At 36.1% G+C, this 20964-nt stretch overlaps 1 protein-coding gene across 4 annotated transcripts in view; it reads right to left on the reverse strand.

Moving 5' to 3' along the window:
• The window catches only part of Nipbl (NIPBL, cohesin loading factor), a 187936-nt gene that overhangs the window by 68867 nt on the left and 98105 nt on the right, over positions 1-20964 (reverse strand). For all 4 annotated transcript variants that reach the window (NM_001427697.1, NM_001427698.1, XM_087618359.1 and 1 more), the window contains 7 exon segments: positions 4499-5125; positions 7446-7542; positions 8167-8327; positions 14556-14707; positions 15348-15447; positions 17610-17737; positions 20111-20276. In NM_001427697.1, the coding sequence (NP_001414626.1) occupies positions 4499-5125; positions 7446-7542; positions 8167-8327; positions 14556-14707; positions 15348-15447; positions 17610-17737; positions 20111-20276 (1431 nt within the window).

Consider the following 20964-nt stretch of genomic DNA (forward strand, 5'->3'; position numbering starts at 1 on the left):
CAGACTTTGAAATATTTTCATGTACTTTATTAGCTGAACATCCTAAATCTCAAAATATAAAATTCAAAATGTTCTGGAAACTGTAAATTTGATGCTTAATAAGTATTTTTTTTTGCATCTAAAAGAATGTTATCATTTTATTTATTTTTAATTAATTAATTTTTATCAGATATTTTAAGATTTACACTTTAAATGTTATTCGCTTTCATGTTTCCCATCCATAAGCCCCCTATCCCATCCCCCTCCCCTTCTTCTATAAGGGTGTTCCCCCTCCCCAACCCCACCTCACGCCCCCTTGCCGCAACATTCCCCTACACTGGAGATCCAGCCTTGTCAGGACCAAGGGCTTCTCCTTCCATTGGTGCTCCACAAGGCCATCCTCTGCTACATAAGCAGTGCTTAGTAAGTTTTATATGCAAGAACATTCTAGATTTTTGGGGGTTAAAAACCCAAAGATGCTCTATCTATACTTCACTTTTATAAGGGCCACAGTCTGAACATCTTGACATATAAAATGGTAGGAAACTTGGCTATTTCTTACATTTGCTTATACGGAAAACAGACCTAGGGAAAAGATAAGTTGCAGAAAGGTAAACCAAGGAATAAAAAGGAAGCAGGAGTGAGTATTCAGCACATGAAAAACCGGTACAAATCTGAGAGGTCATCCTAGAAGCAAAACGGAGTTGTTAAAATCAATGTATCCAATTACAGATGATACAAGTATGAGCAAGACAGATGAAAAGAAACTAAATTTTGGAACAGTGTAGCAGGTTGCAATTAGTTTGTCACTGTATATTTTTATGAATGTCCAAAGTACATAAATACCCAGCAGACAGAAAAAGAGTTCGTCTATGTGTGGAACCAGGTAATAATATAAAGGTATAATCTAGGTAAAATATCTAAGACTAACCTTTTTTTTAAAAAAAAATTTACAGTTATCAGCTTTTATTCTTACTTATGAGATATAAATAAATTAGTCTCTGTTTTTTGACAAAAATCTTGCTCCATAACAAATAAATGTCCCGGCAAACAACTTAGACACTAGAAAGGGTACACAGTAACATTAGACCAGACAAATAGACCGTGTGCTCCTTGTTCCTAGTGATACATCAAAAGTTCTCAGAGCCGTAATCTAGAACACATTCAAAGTCAAAATAACGGTAAGAAACAGTGAATTAATTTCAAGTATCGCATATTTTCAGGGCTCACTTGTCAAAACCGTCCCTTCAGAAGAATAACACTTTTATTTACAGTCTTACCTCTAACTTTGGAATATCTTAATAATTCTAGGTAGAATTGTCATCAGAAAACAACTTAAAAATGACAACTGTGAAATGAAGTTAGTAGCCTACTTAGTCCTTAGTCACAGGATATGCATGAACCTTCATTAAAATGGTGTAGTAGCTTTGTCCTCTGAGTTTCAGTTCATTTGTTTTAGCCATAGAATCAGATTATGGAGATAACTCAAAGGAAAATGCATATTACAATTTTCTGCAGGAGTAATCAATTCTAATTGCTTTGTTTTATTCTCCCATGGAAGTTAAGAATATAAAGTAAATATATTAATAGGCGAATCCTACCTAGTATAATTACCTTTATTTTTCACTCGTTTTAAAAAATATATGTATGCACATTTTGCTTGCATAGTGTCTGTGTACACAAGTCTGTCAAAGTCAGCAGCAGGCACAGATTCCCTGAACTAGCTTTATGGAGGGCTACGTGAGCCGCATGTGGGGACTGGACTCTGCAAGAACACATTGGACTGCTGAGCCATTCTCTAGCTCCTTTTAGTTTTGTTTATGTCTGTGTGTTCACATGTGTACAGGTGCCTGCAGGGAGAGAAGGAGGCATCGGATCCCCTAGAGCTGTAGTGCATTTGTGCGTGCTAAGAACCAAACTCCAGTCCTCTGCCAGAATAGAATGTGCTCTTTTTATCCGCAGACTCATTCGTTAAGCCCCTCACTCCACTTTGAAAAGTAAAATCTCAGATTCAACAAATGTGATGATATAAAAAGGGTTTGCCATCTTTTTCTGCTTTTGTTCCTATCAACAATTACTAAAAATCATTTAAACAATCCCCCAGAACAGAATCTGCCATAACAAAGATTAAACATTACACAGAAATTAAGTTCTCTACACTACTACTATTTTTGGTCAGCCAATCACAATTTTGAACATTTGTTGCAAAAATCATCGCAGTAATTACAAATTTTGTGTACACCAATATTATCAAGGAGTGCTTAATAAGGTAACACACACACACTTTTACAGTCAGAGAGTACGGTATATATGACAACTGATATTGAAACCCATATTACGAACCAGAGTAAAAGAGAGTCAGCAGCCCTTTCTCTTTAACAAAGGTTTATGACCGAAACAGACTCCAGTTCTCTAACCAGGGAAATAAAGAACTTATGGCTTCTATTTAAGATTTACACTGCAAACGTTATCGTATAACAATTTATAAATATATACCATTTGTTCTTAAAATGGTAAAAATTCATCATGACAGGAGAGTTTGCTCAAACCTTTAGCATATTTCATAGAATACAGCTATTTAGTCACGGACCTGTCACATAGCAGATTGGCAAAAATGACCTTCATTCAGTATCAAGAAATAAAGTAAACCGCAAAGCATGCTTTAAGTTTCGATAATCGAATGTACACATATAAAGATATCAAATTCATAAATTTGTAAATTATATTTGTATTTTCAGCAATTCCTGTATTTGCTTAAAACTTTTAAGGGATTCTGTTCCTAGCATTTACCAAATAAGTACTAGAGATTTACTTGTATTTCATTGTGAAGGATGAAGTAAGCCTACAAGCTAATAATATAGGTATACCTTCAAACTGTGCGCTTCTATATACTAGTCTGATAAAAGGGAACACTTAACTACACTCATCATGAAAAGATTTTTGATCCTCAGGGTTTAGTATTTAATATTAGCTTAAAAACTTTCAAAATTTATTCTAAAAATCTTTGTATTATCAAAATAGAAGAAACTTAAACAAAATGAAATTTGCAATTGTTTACTAAGCACACATGGAAATTCTCAGGTATACTCCCTTCGTGTCATCATTTTATTAGTTATATATACAGGGTCTCGCTCTGTAGCTCACGCTGGCAGCAAACTCACAAAGCACAGCCTGGCTTTCATCTTACAGCAACCCTCTGGCTTCTGCCTCCCAAACAGTGAAATTACAGCTACCAACCATCACCCCTGGTAACGAACATTAATCCAACTGGTAATGAACCTTGTTCTGGCAGAAAAAAATTGATGATGTCATGTAAAGGAGTTGAGGCTTGGCACCATGAAGAAGGCCTATGAGAGGCTATAGATGAAGCCGAGTTGGAGCAGAAGACACCAGCATATTGGAGATGCCAGTACCATAAGATCATCAGCAAGAACAGCAGCAGCAGCGGAGTGGATCAACCTGAGCTGAGAGTGCTACAGAGGGCAGAGCTGGAGAAGTGACAACACTTCTCCACAAAATCATGTGTGGATCTCAGACACTGAAACAAGAACATTGAAGTTGCCTTGGAAACCCCAAGATGTTTGAGATGCCAGAGTCCTGGAATATCTGCTGAGGAAAGCTGCTAACAGGGAGTGGAACCAGTGCAGGAGAAAGAACTTTGTTGCAGTCAACACAGATGAAAAAGGAGTGGAGATCTGAAGACTGCTTAGACATCAGACATGACATGCAGAGTTTGGAGTTTGCCCAGCTGGTTTCCTGACCTGCTTTGGGGATTACAGTTAAGTGATTAGATGAATCCCAGAAGAGACCTTGACCTTGGACTGCTAACATTGTACAGAATGCTACAGACTATGGGGACTTTGGAAACTGGACTAAATTTATTTTGCATTATGCTATGTTTAGGTATGGCCTCCATAGACTCATGTGTTTGAACAAACTATGGGGCCCAGGCAGTGGAATGTTATGGTATGTATATGCTTGACCCAGGGAATAGCACCATTAGTGGGTGTGGTCTTGATGGAGTAGGTATGTTGCTGTGGGTGTGGGCTTAAGACCCTCACCCTAGCTGCCTGGAAGTCACTCTTCCACTGGCAGCCCTCAGATGAAGATGTAGAACTCCCAGCTCTACTTGTACTATGCCTGCCTGAATGCTGCCATGCTCCTGCCTTGGTGATAATGGAATGAACCGCTGAACCTGTAAGGTAGCCTTAATTAAATGTGTTCTTTATAAGACCTGCCTTGGTCATGGTGTCTGTTCCCAGCGGTAAAACCCTAACTAAGAGAGTATGTAATTCTGTTAGCATAACTTAGAGAAAATTAGTGTAATATTGAAACAATGCTCATTTTAGTAGAAAAGCACAAATAAAAGTAATGTAGTTCAAAACTGATATGTGGCTACAGAATTATCAAATCTGATATAGATGCTTCGGATAGTGAATGAAATTCATACATGAGAAAAGACGTAAGGATTAATTACTCATGTGCCCAGGTGCTGAAGTAGTAAAAATAGATCTCTTACCTTTATCTTGAACTTCCTTTGAGAAGCGCTCCCTTTCAATGGCTGATTCTCTCTCTATCCGTTCAATTTCTGCCAATGCGTCCAATTCGACTTCGTCATATATCGGCCCCTGCTGTGATACCTGTTGCTGATTCTGTACTACAGAAGTCTGTGGTTGTTTTGTAGCAACTGAAGTGTTCTGTTGTAAAACAGGCACTTGATTTGCTGGAAGGAATGCTGTTTGTTCTTGCTGCGACAAGCATTGAGCAGCATTAAGTGAGCGGTTTACGTCCTGTGGAGTAATGGGTGTTTTTGAAGTCTGTCCTGGATACTGCACATTAAAAGGAATATCATTTTCTGAAACATTGCTATTTTCCATACCAGATAGCATATCCTCTTGCTGGTCCATATCTGACGATCTTACACGAGAAAGTCTTAACGTAAGTTTAGTGGAGTCCTTGGTTGGAGAGCTAATTATATCATACATTGCAGCTTTCTCGTTCTGGTCTTTTTCATCCTTGCCTAATTTCATTTTCTTTTGCTTTTTTTGTTTTCTTTCTGGAGAATCTAGCAAGATATCTGGAGGAACATCTCGAGGTGATGAACAAGGTAAAGACTGAGACTGTAGGATTAAAGGTGGTCTTGATCCTACAAAAACAATTCAGCAGAAATAAACGATTGTGCCACTTCACGTAATAAGTGCTAAAACGGTTAAACTGAATCAATTATTGAGAACCCATCTAATCCAAGGCACTCTGGAACTGCAGCCTGAGCTACACAAGATACCTCACACACCACCACTTCACTTAATTTCTGAGACGAAGACTATGCTATTCCGCTGTCCCTGAACTTCCTAGGAAGTCAACGGTGACTCAGAACTCCAGATATTGCCATCAGGTCTCTGATGCTGAAATCACCCATATAACATCATACCTGATTAATTCTTTTATCTTTAAGAACAGTATTGACAACTCAAGACGGATGATCAAAATGTGAATGCTTCACTCCTTCTTTAAAAGGGGGAACAAGAATACCCTTGGCAGGGAATAGAGAGGCAAAGATTAAAACAGAGACAGAAGGAACACCCATTCAGAGCCTGCCCCACATGTGGCCCATGCATATACAGTCATCCAATTAGACAAGATGGATGAAGCAAAGAAGTGCAGGCAGACAGGAGCTGGATGTAGATCTCTCCTGAGAGACACAGCCAGAATACAGCAAATACAGAGGCGAATGCCAGCAGCAAACCACTGAACTGAGAATAGGACCCCCGTTGAAGGAATCAGAGAAAGAACTGGAAGAGCTTGAAGGGGCTCGAGACCCCTTATGAACAACAATGCCAAGCAACTAGAGCTTCCAGGGACTAAGCCACTACCTAAAGACTATACATGGACTGACCCTGGACTCTGACCTCATAGGTAGCAATGAATATCCTAGTAAGATCACCAGTGGAAGGGGAAGCCCTTGGTCCTGCTAAGACTGAACCCCCAGTGAACGTGATTGTTGGGGAAAGGGCAGCAATGGGGGGAGGGTGGGGAGGGGAACACCCATAAAGAAGGGGAGGGGGAGGGATTAGGGGGATGTTTGCCTGGAAACAGGGAAAGGGAATAATATTCAAAATGTAAATAAGTAATACTCAAGTTAATAAAAAAAAAGAGGTAAAAAAAAAAGAACAGTATTGACAATTACTGGAACAATTTGGTAAAAAGGAACATGTTTACAGAAGTTAAGAAAATTTTATAAAGTTAAATAGCTAGCAGGCAAGAAAAGCTAAGGATCAGATTTCTCTGTTTTTACATAGTACTATGCTTTTCTGATTAAAGTTTGTGTGGTAAATAATATATAGCTTAGACTGCAACTATTTACCTTAAAATCAAATTAAAGTGACTGACAACAAAGTAATATTTTAAGACTAGTTGGAAAGCAACCTGATAAAGTAAAGTTTAGGCTTCAGATATGATATTGTTTATGGCATTTCAATTTGAAGTTTTCTACCATTTATTTTATCTATCAACCATCCATTTTCCCTTAAGTGTCAGAAGAAAAGAGGGCTCATTATTTAGATTAACTATCTATTGCTTTGCTATCCCTTCCTGGAAGTCATAAATAACTTCTTCCCTTGACAAGCTGGAATGATAAATGTCTAACAACTGTGATGGCTAAAGAGTTAACCTGACTGTTGTTTTCTGTTTTAGAAGCTGGGTGTTTAAACCCCTCAAAATGTATACATTTACTGAACTAAAATACCATACACTTCAGCTTTCTGTTTTTTTTTTAAATCATTCTTGCATAATTTCACTTTCTTTCTTTTTTTTTTCTCTGTAGAGAATCTAGCAAAAAAAAAAAAAAAAAAAGAAAGAAAGAAAGAAAGAAAGAAAGAGAGAAAGAAACAAAAAATCCGGTATAAAACCTTGAGGAGGAAGGTTCAGGCTCTATTTTATAAAGGACATTTGAGTTGAAACATCATCTGCAAAAAAAAATGTTCTTTACCATATGGGGCAGGATAGTCCTTATTAGAAATTCACAGGGCTAGCCTGAAACTCAGAGATCCACCTGTCTCTGCTCCCAAGTGCTGGATTTCTAGTGATAGAAATCTTGACAAAGGAGTAAAGGAAACAGAGCCCATCGAAATGCATTAAAATTGAAAAAAAGTCAATGAAAAGAGAGGGAGAAAAGTTGGTCCGTGCAATACAGAGTAAGGTCTTTTTCAGCAGGTGGACAGGGGCATCTGATTAAACAGTTCAAACATTTAGGAGAGGTTAAGATAGTTACAACTGTCAAGGGCCACTGGATTTACTAGTGAGAATGAAACTGTATACTCCTAAGAATCCTAAGAATACTAAGAGTTAATTGGGATTTAACAAATACAAATATGAACAGCTTAATAAACCAGAACTGATTTAATATATACTTGATCTAGATCTGCCTGAACTATGAAACACACAGAAGGAAGTTCTAGTTCTAATACCTTTAGGAGTTCCGTCACTTCCAGCAGGAGAACACACGGGCTGCGGAGACCTTAAGGGAAAAGACGCAGCATTCCTCATTGCTGAAGAATCGCCATCCTAAGAATAAAACACATTTTCTATCTTGAATGCTAGAAGATGCTTTACTGAAATCTTAATTAATTACTGACAGGTTAAGTGTTGAAATTCAATAGTATACGTCTTCTGCACTTTCCTGTTTTCTTCATAGTATATCTTAGAAGAATTGAAATTGTATCCAAAAGAATCAACAGCCTGTGCATGGCAATGAGTAAAGAAACCTGCTATCATGAGCACGTTCCATTTGGGGCTGCTTTCTATCAAAGGAGACGTGAAGACTACCCTACGACGCCATAAATATCTTGATCCACAACAGAAAATTTCCCATACTTAGTGAGGAAATATTAAATATGAGGAAGGGGGAAATTGAACATAGGAAAAAAAGATGCTAAATACTAACAAATAAAAGTTTGCCACTTGAGATAATTTTTTTGGTGTAAACACTATTAAATTAGAACTGAAATTAAATCCTGCTCTATGGATTAAGCTTTGTGGGAAACAGGAGGCATGGTGTTCACACCCAGATTCTCAGAATCTAGGTTACTTGTTAAGGCACACTAAATATCCTTCACCTGTGACGTCAAAGTGCTGGGCTACAGAACAGATATCAGCCATTACCACAGTCATAACTAGCATGTTACATACATCACTACTTAGCCTGTGCACCATGTGTAGGTAGTCGTCACTTGAGCCATGTCTAGGGTTATCAGCATGATGATTAGCTGAGTTGCCAGATAATGGACCAGAAACTTTGTTATCGTGGATGTTTCTCAAGCCACCGGCAACAATAGGACTTGATACCGATGCTGGAATAAAAATTTTTAAAAATATAAAAATTAACTAGAGAAATTCTTAGAAATCAATTACAAGAATATTTTACACATACAGAAGTTATATAAAGAATATAATGAACACTTATGCATTGATCCTTGGCAATATAGCAAAAATGAAGCCTGCGTAGGCTACTTAAGAACCTGCTTCAACAAACCAAAACCGAAACCACACACACTGACTACAAATCTTGATACTGTGAGAGATGTGATTTCAGATCCATTTGTAAAGAGTTGTAACGCCATAGACATGTGGAAAACTATATTTGTGTTTTCTTACTTTCCTCTCTCTCTCTCTCTTTCACAGGGAGAATGGTTTAGCTTCTGGTCACTCTATTTCTGCATGCATATTTTTATACTTTTACTGTAAGTAAACATATTCTAAATAATATGTAAGTACTGTTTTGAATACAGTGCTCCAAATTGTCTGTTTATAAATCCCTTTATAACTGATATTTCTTCTTCTTCTTTCAAGCATATTTCATGTGACCCAGGATGGCCTCAAACTTGCTATGTAGCTGAGGATTTTCTTGAGTTTCTGGTGTTCATTCCTTTATCACCTGACTGCTGAAATTCCAAAATTGTGCCACCTAGTTTTATGCAGGGCTTAAAAAAAATCCAGAGCTTCATGAATTTTAGGCATAAAACTTGCTTTTTAATTAGGCATTATGCTATGGTTTTTCCATTTTGACATACGCAGTCTTAAGTTCATTTGTTTTAAATGATTATGTAAATTCTGCTGTATAATGTACTCGATGTATTTACTCATTTTTATGTGACAATGGTTAGATTATTATAAATAATATATCATAACAGTAGGTGTCACTGCTTATGATATACACATGAGGTATTTTTTAAGTGTACCTATAACTTAATACTTAGACCAGCAAATAAGATTACTAGTTACAAACATTTGTAAGTCTTTCTGAATACAAATTACTCAAGTTCCTTAATTCATCAGTAGTAAGTGAAAACTCTCACTGCCTTATATACTTACCTACAATTTTTGTTACTCTGAGGGTAAAAAAATATCGATAGTTATTTTAGTTTACATTTCTTAATTTGTAGCAAAGCCAAGATTCTTTCAGATATATTGTCACTCATATTCCCTGGTTACCAAAGTTATAAAAAAAAGTTTTCTATACCTTTTTGAAAAGTTTTAAAAAAAAATGTATTTTAAGTATATTGTAGGGAAATGACCCAAATGAGCTTTCTTTCCAACTGTCACAGCAGTTAAGTAATATTCCCCATTATAACACACTGTCATATACTATACAGTATAAGTATATATGATTCCCATTAAAATGTATATACTTATCTGTGTCTGTACTTAATAGGACAACTTTGTTTCCTGTTAGATTGAGCTATACAATGCTACTTTAAAAAAATTATCTTATCCAAAAACAGAGGCCAGCTGAATGTTATAATGTATGCTTTTAATCCCAGAACTCAGAGGCAGAGGCAGAGGCAGAGGCAGAGGCAGAGGCAGAGGCAGAGGCAGGATCTTGTGAGTTAGAGGTCAGTCTGGTCTACATAATGAGTTCCAGGACAGCTATGGCTACCAAGAGAGACCCTGTCTGCACTTCCACCTCTTAAAACAAAACAACCTGTCCAAAGAAAAGAAAACAAAACAGAATGAAACACCTACAAACAGGATGTGCATTTGAAATTAAGCAAAGAGGGTATATAGGAGGGTTTACAGGGGGAAAAGGGAAGGAGAAAATGATGTAATCATACAATAAAAAAGAAGGAAAGGAAGGAGAAAGGAAGAAAGAAAGAAAAGAAGTCCTGTATATTCTTAGACTTTGATTCTTTCATACAAAATTTTAGAAGTTGCTTAGGTTTCACAATACAGTTTGCTTTGAATTTTTGGTAATGCTATACTGAGTTTATAGATTTGAAAAAATAATCTTTACCTTGATATCTTTGTCTATGAGGGCAGCACAATATCATACTTTATCATGTTGTTAACAAAGGTCACATACCTTTCACTTATAGGCATCTTGCAAGTTTTCTTAAGGAGTGCTAATGATATTCAAAATCTGTAGCTTTAATTGCTTATTGTTATATGAAATACGTTAATTTCATTTCTAATAATATATTCAGGGACTATAAAGAATTATTTTTTTCTGAATATAACAACTTTCCTGTAGCTTCTTTTGAATTTTCACCAAGATAGTTTGTCCTAGCTGGTTCTGTGTGTCAACTTGACACACTGGGTTATCACAGAGAAAGGAGGCTCCCTTGAGGAAATGCCTCCATGAGGCCCACCTGTAAGACCCTAGTGATTAAGGGTTGGAGGGCCTTTTGTGGGTGGTGCCATCCCTGGTAGTCCTGGGCTTTATAGGAGAGCAAGCTGAGCAAGCCAGGGGAAGCAAGCCAGTAAGTAACATCTCTCTATGGCTTCTGCATTGGCTTCTGCATTGGCTTCTGCTTCCTGCCCTGTGTGAGTTCCAGTCCTGACTTTCTTTGGTGAAGGAATCCTTTCTTTCCCAACTTGCTTCTTGGTCATGATGTTTGTGCAGAAATAGAAACCTGGACTAGGATACAGTTCTATACCCAAAGTGACATTTTAGTTCTTCCTTTCACATGCACATATATGTACATGTATATATCCACACATATATGTTAGACATGCAGAGAGATCATATACTTCTCTCTGTTACCCATTGCTCACTAAGTTATGGTAGGGACTACAGGTACTCATGTCTGATACAAGATTTAGAGAAAAAATATTTCTAAGTTGTCACCACCTTTAGCAGTATAAAGCTGTATCAACCTATTATCATTCAGCAATGTGATTTCAATAATAAATTAAATAGAATGTTCTTTTTGGCCCCTAAAAGGAGCTTACACGATCTCTCTTTTCCCCCTCAATTTGAATTGGAATAATTATAGACTCTTAAGCATTCCAACAATTCTGAAAATACACCCAATCTTGACATAAAGGTTGGTAACAGCAATTGTCTTCAGGAACATGTTTTTAACAGGCTCAACCTCTTTCTCATCATTTTCTCTTTCACTCACCTGATTTTGGAATTCAGAATATAATTTTGTAAAATAAGGTAGGAAAGTAAAGATGTGTTTCTTTTTGATAAAATGGTTAAAGACCTAAGTAACTTCATTAAATGTTCTGTAAATATGATAAGAATGGTGTTTTACCTCTTAACCACTTTTAAGAAAGTTTTCACCTACCAAGTGAGGTAAATAATTTATAAACTATGCAAATTGCTCTCTAGAAAAGCTGTATAAACTTTTATCCTTATTAAGAATGTAAAACATTTACCAATTTGATACAAATTTTATTTCAATTTATACTATATCTGTTTACCTATTACTTCAAGTTAATCATTATTTTAAATATCTGTAATACCTTTTTGTGTCTGATTATGTAATTTAAACACGCAGTAACAATATATTGTGTGTATATATGTGCTCCAAGAGTTTTTCTCAATATGCACTTATGTACTTACATAGTAACATGTTCTCAGAAAAAATTAATCTCTTGTTTTCTTGTAAAGTTAATCTCTTGTTTTCTAATCCAGATATTCAATCAGAAACCAGTTTATCTCATTCTCAAACATAATAGTTTGTATTTTTGTTGTATAATTCATAAAAATGTAGTTTATCTATTTAGAGCATTTTGTTCTAAGTGATCCAGTAATATAGGTATAATTTCAAAATTAATAGACTACGACAAAGATGACTAAATAAGACATTCTTACAAATTTATTTTAAGGTGTCATCTTTTGAATGAAAATTAAAACTATTACAGTATTCTGATAATCAGTATTAAAAATCTTAAAAACAGATGATCTGTTTAAGATAATGAAAAATAGGTTATTTGTAGTATCAACCCAGAATATTTAGTAATTACAAAGTAAAATAAATATTATATATGTTATATATTATATATTTATATATAGGGCCCTGTGTAGTTCCAGATGTGATACATGACAAAGTATACATTACTTATAGAATGTTCTTGCAGAACTACATATAACAAATCCTTTAAAACGTATTTCTAGCTGATAGAAAACATAAGGAATATGAGAACAAATTGGGCCATGTTATGGAAAAGCAGTGAAGTCTAGATATGAGATTTATTTCACAAAATCAGTAGAGACTGCTACGTTCCACCACCCATAAATAAGGAGTTGCACAGTCTGGCAATCCACCTACTCAGGAGGAAGGCAAGTTCAAAGCTTGATTGGGAAACAGAACAAGTTTCCTGCCAATTTGGGTTGCTTAGTTCTGTTTCAAAATAACAAACAACAACAACAACAACAAAAGACTGGAACTCTAGCTCAGTGGTAGAGTGTTTGCTCAGCACACATGAGGTCATATACTGAACCAGCAGTATCACAGGAAACAAAGCAAAATTAGTACATGGAAGGAAAAGGGTGCTGAACCTGCTTTACACCGAGAGCTGACAGAGCCGGGCGCTGTCCAGCAACTGTTGATCCTGCACCCAAGACACTATGGTGGGAAACTCAGGGTTTTGAGGCCAGCCCGACCTACACTTTAACAAGTTGTGTCAAAGGGGGAAAATGCAAGAAAGAAAAAAAAAACTAAAAACAAACAAACCAAAAGAAATACAACATTCAAGAAACTCGATTATATCTTGAAAAAAATATGACAAATAAAGCTGGTGAGGTTGAAATATACTGTGTATTAAATATTAGAAATTAATTTCTTATAAGTAAAATAATCTAGTGAACACTGATTTAAAAGGAAAAAATCGACAGGTAGCGGTTGCACACCTTTAACCCCAGCACTTGGGAGTCAGAGGCAGGTGAATGAATCTGAGAGTTTGAGGTTAGTCTAGTTTACAGAATGAGTTCTAGGACAGCCAAGGCTATGTAGAGAAATCCTGTCTTGACAGACAGACAGACAAACAAACAAACAAACAAACAAACAAACAAAAAACCAACCAAAAAAGAAAGAAAGAAAAATCTTTCTTAGAAAATGCTGAAGGGGCTCATTGGGCATGGTGAATTTTTTCTGCATTGTTTAATGTTTTCAATGTTATGTTTCTCATACTTTAAATTTCTCTATCTCCAATTCTTTTCTGATATACCATGTATTCTGTGTTGAGTGATATCTAGGGAGTGCTGTCCCCTTAACGATGTTTTTTAGTTTCTCTGGTGCCTGAACATTCTCGGGAATAACTCATTACTAAATTGGGCCTTAAACTATATTTTTCATTTGATTCATTTTGAAAAATGAATCTGTTTTGCTCAACATGGGGGAGTTTCTAGCGCTCAGCGTCATCTGAGTATTAGCACAAAATGATGTGCTTTCCTACCCACACTCCCATCTACATGGCTGTTTATATGTTAGAAGTTCTCTTTGGGCTTTTGTCCTCTGACCTACTACTTTTATGGGAAACAAAACCAAAGATGTTTGTCCTTTATCTTTTCTTGAAAAGTTATGCTTTTAAATACTTAAAGTGTATGAGAATTTGTACTGTTAATAGATTATTTAGTCGTCATGAGACAGTATAATCTTTAAAAGATAAAAGATCCCTGAAGCAAGAATTATCCTGCTGGGCTAGAGAGATGGCTCCGTGGTTAAGATTATTAGCTGCTCTTGCAGAGGACCTGGGTTCAATTCCTGGCACCTACATGGCAGCTCATAACCATCTATAACTCCAGTTCCATGGGAATCTGATGCCCCTTTCTGGCTTCTGTGGTCTCTGTACTCATATGGTGCACAGATACAGAGATAAGCCAAACAGACAATAAAATGAATCACTTAAAAAAAAAAAGATATAAACATATGAGATTGATCACTGGCAATAAACTGAAATTAGTAATCCAATTCAGAAAATTTTGTACCAAAACCTAATTTTAACTATAAAATAAATACCTACCTAAAAGGTTTTCATCATATATATATAATTTAAATTCTACTGTAAGAAACTCAATTAAAAGAAGACTCCTTGATTTCATATCAAAATATAACTACATAGTAACCTAATCAAAGTCCCAAAGACAAGGCTCTATTTACCCCAATGATAAATCACTGAAAAATAAATGTAATGTGTTTAAAACGATTTAAGCCACAGATAATTGACAATGTGCACAAAATATTATTTTAGTTTATGATGAAAATATTTTTAAAATTAACATGCTTGGAATTATAGTTATTAGATAAATTCAATAGTTGCTGTAATAATTTAGGAGATAATGACTTTCTTACCTTGTTGCATCTGTGGATGTGTGGTGTAGCTTGAAGGATGGGAATATGGCATGTATCCTGCAGGACTCTGTGGGGCATATGGACTAGGCACTGGGCTATTTTGTTGTGGCATAAATCTGTTCCCAGAGCTTGTCTGTGGTGGCACAAACCGGCTAGAACCCCAAACACAAATGAAGTATATCAGGAAAAGAAATCAACAGCCTACTTCTTAAAATTTAAATGTGACAAAATTCTTTGAAGTCCAATTTATATATAATAAAATCTATACAAACAGAAAAACAGCAAAATAGCACATATATATTAACATTCATAACAATAGAATCACATCAAATAATTAAAAATTTACTTAACTACATAAAAACCACCATTCTATTTAGGAATACTAATCTATGTCTCTTCAAATAAACTTTTGTTATTTATAGCAAACTGACATCAAACATGATACTTGTGTGTGTGTGTGTGTGTGTGTATGTATGTGTGTGTGTGTGTGGTGGCAGTGCTACTGGGAATTAACCCATTAAACCAAGGCCTTTGTGCATGTTAGGCAAGCACTCTGCCTAGGAACCACATTACCACAAACACATCATTTATTTTATTAAACTCGTTTCCTATGTAAAGCTCCTTTAGTTAGTAATCATAGGAATACCACATGCAACAATTTTAGGTGATTGTTCATTATGACTAGTAAGAACAGAATTACTTATTTATATGATTCATGAATACGTAAATGCATGTTGACATTCACAGAAGCATATTCATTCACCCCAGAACATACACAGAGTATGTGCTCACCTGGAGGGGCTGTGTGAGATAGTGGTTTGTTGGTAGTTGGAAGATGCAGGACTACTGTGCATGGAATTCTGAGAAAGTTTATACTGAGACATCATCATTCCTGCTCAAAAGATAAAAACATTAAATATTATCTTCTTTTTACTATAAAGACTCGTTACTTTAAAAATGTTTAAACGTTCCGTTCTTCCAGAATGGTTTTGTTTGGGGGAAGCAATATATAGCTACTAGGAAAACTAAATTTCAAGCACAATCAATTTTATAAACACACACTTTTAATTCCATTAGTCTAGTACTGAAAATGCGATGATGTTAATGATGCTAATGCATGCCAGGTCCCCCTGGGGGCCAGGACCCTGCATTCACTGAAACACAGTTACAGAGTTACAGCAATCACGTGGGTGCTGGGAACCACATATGGATTATCTGTAAAAGCAGCAAGTGTTGTTAACCACAATGCTGCATCTCCAGCTGGACTGATTCACAGATGCTATTTTATAATAAAGAAGCAGCAGAAAAATTCAGTTAATTAAATCAGAGAGAAAATTTGCAACTAACCCTGAATTTTCTTATGACTTTCTGGGAACTGTAATCAATAAATTAATATTCCTAAACTTCATGTCTTGCTGTTGATATGAAAAGTACCTTTTATCAGAAATATTCAAACAGAAGGCATATATGTTTATTTGCCAGTAATAATACAGAAGAGATAATAGTTCCACAGTCAGTATCAGAATGAGATTAGGGCTCAAGACCAACCACCTCAAAGACAATCACTAAAAATGTGAATTAAAAAATTCAACACAAAATAGCTTTATTTCATAACTTAATAATACCCAACCCCCTCATTTACATTTAGCAACAGAAAGTTATCAATTTAAGGATGGGAGACGGCTCTGTTGGGGAAGTACGTGTTCTGCTGCATAAATATGAAGGGCTTGAGTTTGGAACCCCAGAATGGACAAAATCCATAAAATGCTGGCTGTGGCCAAACACTTAGACCCCTAGTCCTGGGGTAGGGTTACAGTACAAGGGGGTGGAGACAGGTGAGTTCCTGAAATGTGGTAACCAGCTGGCCTGGGCTAGCTGATGAGCTTCAAGTTCAGGTAGAGATTCTGTCTCTAAATGTGAACAATGCAGAGTGATCATCATGATACACACACGTGCATTCCCACATAGGTGCACACCCACAAGACAACACACCTCCACACAAATAAACCTTTAAAAATATAAGCTTTTCTTATGAAAAATGCTTTTAACAATGACTACTATTAACAAATTACTTTAAAATTTCTATTTTATCTTTTCACAAAACAGGATATATAGAGATATACAGTAATCATACGCTTTAGCTAAAACTGTATACAGAATTAAACACATGTAACTTAAGATGAGTTCTGTAAAACTTATTACTGTGACTTTCTATCTAAATTCATACTCAAAAATATAGATTACAAAAATGTAATACTGGTATCTTTGGATGATTTCATTTATCCAAAATTGTATTTATATTCTCCTGAACTTATTAATTCTTTTAGGTCTTCTTTTAAATTTTTATTTACATTATTTAAAAAAATAGTTTATGCATGTGTTTTCGTGTGTGTGTTATAAACATCTGACTGCAGCTGCCTGTAGAAGTCAGTAGAAGGGTATTAGATCCCTTAGAAATGGAGTCATAAATATCTAAGGTAGGAAATAAAGAGTAGTATATGTCTTTAATTAACCCCTGAGCCATTTCTCCAGTCTCCTACTTCTGTAACCGGCTAACGTGATATTCTTTTAACTCCAGCGCTTTCAGAGCACACAGCTTTATTTCCTTTCACTACTGCTATTGTCTTCTAACTGTACTCCAGTCTAGTGGGTTCTAGGTTCAATGCCCAGCACCCACAGGGCAGCTCACAACTGTCCCTAACTCCAGTTCCAGGGGATCTGAAACCCTCACATAGGCATACACAGAGACAAAACACCAATGCACACGAAATAAAAACAAATTTAAAAAAATTAATGTAAGATTTCAAACCTTCAATGGTTTTCTAAAAGCAACATTCTAAAGTTCATTTAATACATTTCAAAATACCTTTAAAAAAAACTTTCAAAGTTTTGTTTAAGTACATATTAAACCACGTAATAGTCTCCTTCTCACTCTTTGCTTGATTTAAAATATGAACAGACATTTGTAAGTGAGAAACCAGCTAGTTAAAGAAACCAAACTTAATCACATGTAAAACAAGTTCTCACAAACATGGGCTGTAAGAGAGAACTCACCACTCTGTACATATCTGTTCTGCATGCTTTTCTCCCTGAAAACGTTAGGACTCCTTGCCAGGACGGCCTGCAACAGGACTGGTATATCGCCTTCGGGATCATCACTGCCAAGGTTATCTTTCAGTTCTCTGGCATTGAAGAAAAAAAGAAGTTTAACCATGCTTGATTCCTTAAGAAGATTTACAGACTAAAAACGTGTGACTTCAGTAGGCCCAAGGTACACTTTCGAAGATGCAATCTCCAGAAGAAATGAAATTATCAAGGAATTCCTACACATCACCTGACACTTTATTTTTCTAGGGGATGGGGAAAGGGATGCTGGAATCAAATTTTATGGAACTACGAGTTTATTTAAAAATATTCATGTTAATTTTAGGAAAGCAAACAAGCAGAGTTTATTACATACTACTAATTAATGCAAACCACACAAGTGAGTGATGTTTAACTGCTATTTGACTTAGAATATATTGATTTTTCCTCATTCTGAACTCGAGTGACTGTCACAGACCTGTTCTTTCTTCCAATGAAATACGCAGCGTTGCCATACTAAGCGAAGACATACAGGTTATCTTATATAGGTAATCATCTAAATAATTAGCAAATTAGACATTCCTGTTTGGAAAAACAGTGTCTTCAATTTTACATTCTCAATCTGAATACTATGCCCAAACCTGCCTAGCTTCTGAGATCAGAAGGCATGGAGTATTCGTGCTGACATAGTAGTAGGCCCTACTTTCTCAATATCACTTTTCTCTGCACTGCTTCAACATGGTAGCAGCTGACAATTGACGTCTGACACCCACGCTCACTCACCCCGGTGCATGCATGCACAGAAACTAACTAGACCTAACAGTAAAGACCTAAAAGATAACATCCAAACAGCAGGGATCAATAAATTTGAGGGAATAATCTTAAAGAAACTTCCTATAAAATATATCCTGATTTTTCTGTGCCTTTTTCCTACCTCTTTAAATATTCAGAAAAAAAAAACAGCTGGTGTGTACAGACAAAAGCAACTGTGTAGTAAGTATCTAGACAGTGAAATTTCTAGAGGGATTAAAATATGAACATTGTACTTCCTTCTGGTTGTAAACAATCAATTCTTAGTTCCTCCATCAGAAAAGCCACATTTAATAAGTAGTTCAACTGAGTCAATATGAGAATTGCCCCCTCAAATATGTACTGTACCTAATATGGTTCATCTTTTTTCTAAGTAATGAATCTTTAATTTTGAAAAATTAATAAAGAATAGAAGAATATATAAATACTATTTAATAGTAGGTTATAATGGGATAAAAGTGATAGATCTTATTTGGGAAAAATTTATTATCTATATATGTGATGTGCACGTGTGCATGTCTTGACACAGATGTGGAGGTCAGAGGAAAACGTGTTAGTTCTTGATCTTCCCCTTTATGTGTAGTCTGGAAACTGAACTCAGGTCCTCAGGCTTGAGTAGCATGCATTTTATCCACTGAGCCATCTCCCTGGACCCAGATTTTATTTTTAAGTATTTTTTTTGTGTTGTTAGGCCTGATAACAGCTTAAGCTTAAGTTAAGCTTAAGTATGCATTGCTTTTGTGGCAACAAACATAATAAATGCACTCTTATTGTTTAGCTCAATATTATTTTTAAAAGTCTACTATAAGAAAAAACACACCTATGCTCAAATGAAAACGAATTTTACTTTCCATGGAGTTAAATTTTGAGTTCTTGTTATACTCAGCATATTCCTATGTCTAGAAATTTTAATTACTCCGACAATATTAGAAGAGGGGAGATAAGTTTTATGAGCACATTTAAATCTCTGTGCAGATGAGATCAAGATCATTTCCACAAGTGGAAAAGATCTGCAAAGACACAAATTGACTATGGCCTACTTAAAACACTTTAATGTCACCTTAAAATTGGTTATACTCCCACTTGGTGACGGACATTTTCTTGTCTTTCTTTTGTGAGACAAAGTTTCACTAAGTAGCTTTAGTAGCTCTGTAACTGGTTAGGTAGAGTAGGCTGACCTAGGATTGATAGGGATCTGCCAGCTTCTGCTTCCTGAGTGCTAGGATTAGCGGCATGTGTCACCAACTACTGGACGGACAGTATGAACTCTAGTCCTTGGGTGGTTGAGGCAAGAGAAGGACAGCGGGGCTTAGGCCAGGCTGGGCTGTAAGGTGAGGCTATAGCTTTGCTAGCAATGTATAACCAGCATGCATGAAACTGTGCACCTGACTCCCAGCACCACAGAAACTTAGCGCGGTGGCGCACAGTAATACCAGCACACAAGGGCTGGTAGCGGAAGAGAAGCTCCAGAACCTCACCAGCTGCACAGCAAGGTCAGGGCCAGCCTGGGACACCTGTCATGAACAACAACAGAGCCAGACACACAGAACCCACAAAAGCATGAATCTGAAAATTTTGGAAATAACTTAAAAGTTAACACTGATCTCTCTTTGAAAGACCAAACCATTTTACTGTTAGGATGTAAAGTTGATTGTACTTACATGTGATCTGTTGATACCTGGTTGAGACTATGGACAAGCTGTGAAACCAAATTGTCATCCCTACAGGCCAAAAGGCAGTTCACCTCTTCTGCTATCCGGGAGTTGAAGAGGAGGCTCTTTGTAGTTGTAGCAGGTAAAGGAGATGGGAGAGGCAGCTGGTTCAGGACTACACAGAGTAAAAGCTGAATATTAGAATTAACTGACTGCAAGAGGCCTTTAGTACACATCCATGTTTATGTAAATCCTAAGACTGCAAAGAAGCTGTACATGTCATGACTGAGGACTGAAAAACATTACCTTCACTCCTAAAATATCTCAATCAGCTCAAGAAACCACTCCTCCCAAAACATGAGGGCCAGTACAGACTGTATTACTAGGCATTACTTAGCTCCTTTATAGTCGTGCTCTAATTTTCATTTAAAAATTGTTTTCATTAACTAAATAAAACATAACTTTGAGATATAAGGTTAGAAAGTAGCTTATCTACAAGATGGATCAGATCAGTAGCACTGTTAGGCAAATAAATCAAAAACAATACCTGACTCTACATTACACCGATAGGCAATACATCTTTTAAAAGCTTAAGCATATAGAAACAAACAGCTCACAGTAGTAGAATACTCAGAGTTCAACATTCCTAAAGAACAATAAGAAATTCTTGTCATAAATTCCTAAATAATTCTTTTTCCCCCATCCTACTGTAAACAGCAAAGAAATAAGAAAAAAAAAATGAGTATTTTGTGGCTTAAATCCCACTAATGTAGTAGACTTAATGGGAATTGTTTATTTGCCCAAGGGTTAAGAAACCCAACTAAAATATAGGTTTCATGTTTTGGGGTTAATTTTTAATAGAT

The sequence above is a fragment of the Rattus norvegicus genome, chromosome 2 (assembly GCF_021556685.1).
Source record: "Rattus norvegicus strain SHRSP/BbbUtx chromosome 2, alternate assembly SHRSP_T2T, whole genome shotgun sequence".
Taxonomy (NCBI): domain Eukaryota; kingdom Metazoa; phylum Chordata; class Mammalia; order Rodentia; family Muridae; genus Rattus; species Rattus norvegicus.